This window comes from Chiloscyllium punctatum, chromosome 32 (genome assembly GCF_047496795.1).
Source record: "Chiloscyllium punctatum isolate Juve2018m chromosome 32, sChiPun1.3, whole genome shotgun sequence".
NCBI classification, from domain to species: Eukaryota; Metazoa; Chordata; class Chondrichthyes; order Orectolobiformes; family Hemiscylliidae; genus Chiloscyllium; species Chiloscyllium punctatum.
The window spans coordinates 3291428-3297647 of NC_092770.1; the positions used below are offsets into that span (position 1 = coordinate 3291428).

General features: G+C 41.1%; 1 protein-coding gene across 3 annotated transcripts in view; it reads left to right on the forward strand.

Annotated features, from left to right (window-relative positions):
* LOC140457835 (suppressor of tumorigenicity 7 protein homolog) overlaps positions 1-5533 on the forward strand; it is a 208248-nt gene extending 202715 nt beyond the window's left edge. For 2 of the 3 annotated variants that reach the window (XM_072551503.1, XM_072551506.1), the window contains one exon: positions 5175-5533. In XM_072551503.1, coding sequence (XP_072407604.1) covers positions 5175-5270 — 96 coding nt within the window. In that variant the 3' untranslated portion in view covers positions 5271-5533. Of the gene's footprint in view, positions 1-12; positions 1063-5174 lie in introns of those variants that run through there. The other variant, XR_011953371.1, reaches the window with a different exon arrangement.
* The last annotated feature ends 687 nt before the right edge of the window (positions 5534-6220 follow it).

Genomic DNA, 6220 nt, shown 5'->3' on the forward strand with positions numbered 1-6220 from the left:
TCTCTCCTGTAGACACCAGCAGGATATTCCCTTAGTGGCTGCAATCTAGAAGGGCACTTCACACGATGTTCCCTTCGTCACTGAGGAAGAAGACTCGGACCCTCTCCTGGACCCTAGAGCAGCACAGATACTGATATCTCAGTGGCAGCATTAGCCAGTTCAGAGTTGGAGCACCTGCTGGTGAGCACTTGACTGCCACGTCTCTGGTATCAGTTAAGGAGGAAATGGCCCAGGTTACTGTCACTTAGGAGCCTGCTGAAGGCCAGGCACCTGCTTTAGACCCAGGCAGGAGAGGAACCCATGGCATTAGCAAGTAGGAACTATACAAATACGCAAGCAGACCCAGGAGCAGGTTTGTCGGAGGCACTAGACAAGTTAACTCAAAAGCTTTAGGGACTGCACCAACACCGTTTGTGCTAGTCTGCCCCTGGCACGCGAGTGTCTGGCTGCCTCCATGGACAGGTTTGCTTCTGCCATGGAGAACAAAGTCAAGCAACCTACAAGTCTGCCAGATATGCATGCAGCCCTGAACCCCATCACTCCAGCCATTGGTGCTCAGTCCCAACGGCAAAGCAACAGGAGAATGAGGGAACTCGAGGGGCCCATTCATCACAAGGTGACGTGATCCTGCCAGTGGGCACCTAATCGGATAAGAAACCATACACACAGGTCTCTCAGGAATCTCCACTGGCCACACTCCGAATGAGGCTGGGCCTTCCACTTGGCAAAAGAGCTGGATTCCTGACATGAGATGAGAGTGACTTGTGGCGTCAAAGCGCCCTAACAAAAATGGAGTCAATGAGAATCAAGGGGAAAACTCTTCACTGGTTGGAGTCATACTTGGCACAAAAGAACATGGTTATGGTTGTTGGAGGTCTGTTATCTCAGTTGCAGTTTTTCAGTACCTTGAAGAAGGGTCACTGGACCCAAAGCGTTAACTCTGATTTCTCTCCACAGACGTTGCCAGACCTACTGCACTGGAGAAAGTGAGGACTGCAGATGCTGGAGATCAGAGCTGAAAATGTGTTGCAGGAAAAGCGCAGGTCAGGCAGCATCCAAGGAGCAGGGGAATCGACATTTCAGGCATGAGCCCTTCTTTCCTGAAGAAGGGCTCATGCCCGAAACGTCGATTCTCCTGCTCCTTGGATGCTGCCTGACCTTCCAGACCTACTGCACTGACTTCCTATGTTTCTGTGGCTGAATTGAAAAAAAATACAATATTCATGGATTGTGATATAGTTGTACAAACTATATTTAGTGATTTTTTCCTCTCTACCTGTCCATCCATCCGCTTCCCTCTCTATTATGTTGCTTGTGGTAAAACAAACCACATCTCCAGAATTGATTAATTTTCTTTCACTAGTGGCAACACATACAATTAAAAATAATACAGAAAGATTATTATCACCCTCTCCCTGGCATTTATATAATGTTTGCTGTATCTGACAGGCTGATCCACGGTGTTCACTGCAGCTGATGATTGTTCTGTGGCATTCAAGTCATTGGCAATGAGTGAAGTTTTTCAATTTAAACATGCTGCTGAGTCATCATAGATTAATCATTTGGGTTAACTCGGGAGGTACACTTTACTTGCTTTTAGGAATATATGAGCAGGAGTAAACTAGTCAACCCACTACATCATTCAATTCGATTAGGGCTGCCACAGTGTCAGTTTTCTGCACTATCTCCATTATACCTTGATGTCCTTAATTTCCAGCTGTTGGAGGAGAACAATAAAAGTTCTCTGCCTACATTGAATATTGATCATTTACTGAGTCACAGCTCTCCAGCAGAAGCTGCTGAATAGTAGTTTGGTTTGAGACTTGGTTTGTTTTAGTCCTTAACTTAGGGACACCTCTGGGAATGGTGTTAACACTTTACAGTGGACTCGCTGATTAAAGACTGGAGTTCTGGCTGGCGTCAGTGGCTACATTAACCACAGGAGTGATTAATTAATAAATTGGAAACCCTCCATGTTGATTTCGAGCCTGTTTTAATTTATTGATGATGAAAAATATTGTCATGTTTCTGACACCATGCAATCAATTTAAAGCTTATTTACAGATAGAAAATTGAATCAAATTATTAAAAGCTGTGATTACAGAAGTTAAGAATGCTTTGGCCAACTTTTAACCGATAGTTCAAACTTAGAAGTAAATTCCAATGAGACAAGGTATTTCTGAGGGGTTTGTTTACAAAGCTATGCCATATTGCTGCCCAATAGTTCAACTGAGTTTTTGAAATTAAAGATAATGATATTTGAAGTGTCCTCATTAGTGGCCCAGGTACTAAAAAATGAGATTTGTTCTAATTAGCAAATATAGTAATTCATTGGTTAGGAAATATGCTTTGAATCCAAATCTTAGGCACTGAGATATTTCCACATGCATTATGGAGTCATAGGACATTACATCACAGAGGCCCTTCAGCAGTGTGAAACTTGGAAAGGGTTCAGAAAAGATTTACAAGGAAGTTGACAGGGTTGGAGAATTTGAGCTTTAGGGAGAGGCTGAATAGGCTGGGGCTATTTTCCCTGGAGCATCAGATGCTAAGGGGTAACTTTATACAGGATTATAAAATCATGAGGGGCATTGATAGGATAAACTTTTCAAGGTCTTTTTCCTGGGATGGAGGAGTCCAGAACTAGAGGGCGTAGGTTTAAGGTGAGAGGGGGAACATTTAAAATGGGCCTAAGGGGGCAACCTTTTCACACAGAGGGTGGTGCATGTATGGAATGAGCTGCCAGAGGAAATGGTGGAGGCTAGTACAAATACAACATTCAAAAGGCATCTAGATAGGTATGTGAATAGGAAGAGTTTAGAGGAATATGGGCCAAGTGCTGACAAATGGAACTAGATTAATTTAGGATCTCTGGTCAGTATGGGTGAGTTGGACTGAAGGGTCTGCTTCTGTGCTGTGTATCTCTACAGCTCTATGTCCAGGCCAGTCATCAAGCCTCTATTTACTCTAATCCCATTTTCCACCACTTGACCCATCGTCGTGCACGCTGCCCCAAATCAAATGTTCATCTAAATCTTAAATGTTGTATTGGTTTCCACCTCACTGCTGCAATGTGTGGATCTCATTTTGAAAATAAAAGCTCTTCATTTATCTTCAATACTAAAATACATCCTTGTCAACATTTTGCATTTGATTATATTCAGCTTACTACTTTTTGTGAAGGCATTACAAATAAATGACGCTAACGCAATGTGTCATTTAGCATCTGCTTTTAAAATGGGTTTGCTTAGCAGAGCAGCAGAGGAATGAATGTCAACATTGGCCCAAGGCTACATAAAGCAGCAAGACTGTTGGTCCAGCAATTATCTGATAATCTTATAGACTTGAATGGGATCTGAAAGAGCTTTCAGCCTGCATGTCGTGCAAGGGAACAACAGTTGCTTTGAATAAGTGAGCATTTTATACTGTCATATCTTATTCACACTTTGGCGTCTCAATGATGATTAATTTGCTAGAATTTGCTCACAAATCTGATATGTACCTGCCTGACTTCGTTCCAAGCATTGTTCTTATTTACTGAGCAGAGTTCAATGAAATATGTGGAGCCAATTTTCTGGTGTGCTTTCTATATGCATAATGTGGGTTTCCCCAGTGTGAAGCAGAGAATAAAGTGGACAGAGCCATTATGCTGATCCTCGTCCTCTTCTGCACTTCATACACATTTCCAGCACTAAGTCTGGCTGTGGGTGGAATGTTTCCGTAAGAAGCAGATGGGAACATTTAAATCAAAAATCATTCACGTGGAACTGATGTCAAACTACACCCCATGTCTTTTTCCTGGGTTTTTGCCTCAGAGGGCCAAACCTACAAGATCAGGTGAAAATGGATTTTTGGTAATGTGTTCCAACTCCTTATGAAAGTTTTTCTATTTCCCGACCTGTGTGGACAATTGGGCAGGGGGAGCTGTTTGGATGATTATCGCCAGCGGTCCTTAGGAAGCACTGTCACTCTCAGGCCTGCAGGAGTAATTGTGTTTACCTGCCAAGTTTTCACGGTATACCCATTGACGTGGCTGCTGCTCCTCTTGGCATCATGCCAGAATATGGGCATAACAGAAATCTGTGCACAATGGGGAAGAGGAAGATTCACACCTTATAGGTATTGTTATATTAAAGAGTACATCTACAAATATGGGCCCACTCACACACACTTCTTCATCTCATGTTTTACTTTTTCCTTGATGGTCACACTTTATTTCTCTTCAGTTTTCCCAGTGATGTTTGGTCTGAAACCAAGGTCTGGTGGGTCTGGACCAGCTTGGAGTTATGTTGGAGCTGTAAATGTGAGACATTGGGTTCCGATAGTTGGATTCAGTATTCAGTTCTAATATTACTGTAGAACAACAAGTAGAATAGTAATTACAAATTAACAGTTACATCTGATCCTTTGACCTGTGATGTTATGAACTTGATTTGTGTCCTGAAATAGCATGATACACTGCATGGGTTGGACTGTGAAGATGCTACAACTGGCCATTAATGACTAATTTTGCTTGACTTTTATCCAATAATGCATCAGATAAAGGGTAGGGGGGAAGTATTTGCATTTAAATAGCAGCTTGCTACTTCTTGTGTTGCCAACATTCTTGCTTTTGAAGGCAAACATGGCAGCCAATTTGTGTACAGCAAGGTCACATAAATAACAAATTAAGTGAGCAACCAGTCAATTTATTTGATGCTTGTTATTATTCCTGCATGGAATGTGGACATTGCTGGCTAGGCCCGTATTTATTGTCTATCCCTGAAAGGAGATGGTTGACCAGGTTGTCAGGCAGAACAGCTGATCATCTTCACTTGGTGCTACTTCAGCCAAATTTGCTGCCTCCAATGCTCACAATTCTTGGTCCTACATCGAAGAAAGGTTATCATGAAGTGTTGTGTTGCAGCCTGGTTCTCAATGACACATTGAATGTAGAATTGCAGTGTTTTCTGAAGAATGAAACACTGACATAGATTGCAGTCAGTAACTCTGAAGGAAAGTCATGAAAGCTCTTTACTTCACACATAAAAAAGTAATCTATAATTTTGAAAATTAGATAAGTTGCTGAAATATTTTCGATGTGTTGCTCAAGATCAATTTTTGTATCCATGTGTTGAGCGTTTGGTTGCTAAATCTAATTTAAAATCTCTCCTTTATCATTTTTTTCTCTCCAGTTTCTCAGTACATTGTTTGCTCCATTAAACTTTGTGATGGAAAAGGTTGAAAGCATTTTGCCTTCAAGTCTGTGGCATCAATTGACACGGATCTAAGAAGAAAGGAGTTGTGATAGACTGATTTACCATGACACCTGTGCCAAGCTCACCTCTTGCAAAGTGCAAAACAGCATGAAAAAAGGGATGAAAATCTATGACTTTAAGACTCTATATGCTATGTTTTGTTCTTATGTGGACATGTTTTCTGTTGTACCAAACAAAGTTGTTGTTGTTCTATTTTATTATTTTGCTGTTAGCAAAATTCTACAAAAATAAACAAAAAAGGCCCCAAAAATAAAATTTAAATTTTGTGTATACAAGTGGAATGGAATATTTCTTTAACATTGTTATGCAATCCTTTTTTTTTCCCCTTTTTTTAATTGTAATTTCTTCCCAGTGAATAATATCCTTCAATGAAGTGGATGAATTAATTGTGCAAGTAGACACAAATGTGTATAGTATAGTTGAGATTAAGGGGATGTGGCTGTATGGTGACCAGATATGGGCACTGAATATTCAGGGTATTCAGATTTTAGGAATGATGGAGAAGGAGGTGGGGTAGTATTGCTGGTTAAGGAGTACTTAATGCAATAGTGAGGAATGATATTAGCTCTGGTGAAGTGGAGTCTGCGTGGGTAGAGTTTAGAAACACCAAGGTGCAGAAAATAATACACCCCTAAAGAGTGGTGGTTATGTTGGGGAAGGCATGAAACAGGAAATTGGAGACAGAAGCAGCAAAGATACAACTGTAATTATGGGTGACTTTAATCTGCATATAAATTGGGCAAATCAAATCAAATCTTCTGTACAGAAGAGGAATTCCTGGAGTGGATATGAGATGGTTTTCTGGATCAGTATGTTGAGGAACCAACTAGGGAACCAGCCGTCCTAAACTGGGTATTCTGTAATGCGAAAAGGATCATTGGCAATCTAGCTGTGTGAGGGCACTCGAGAAGAGTAACCATTATCTGATAGAATTCTTCAATAAAATGGAGAGTGTCATTTAT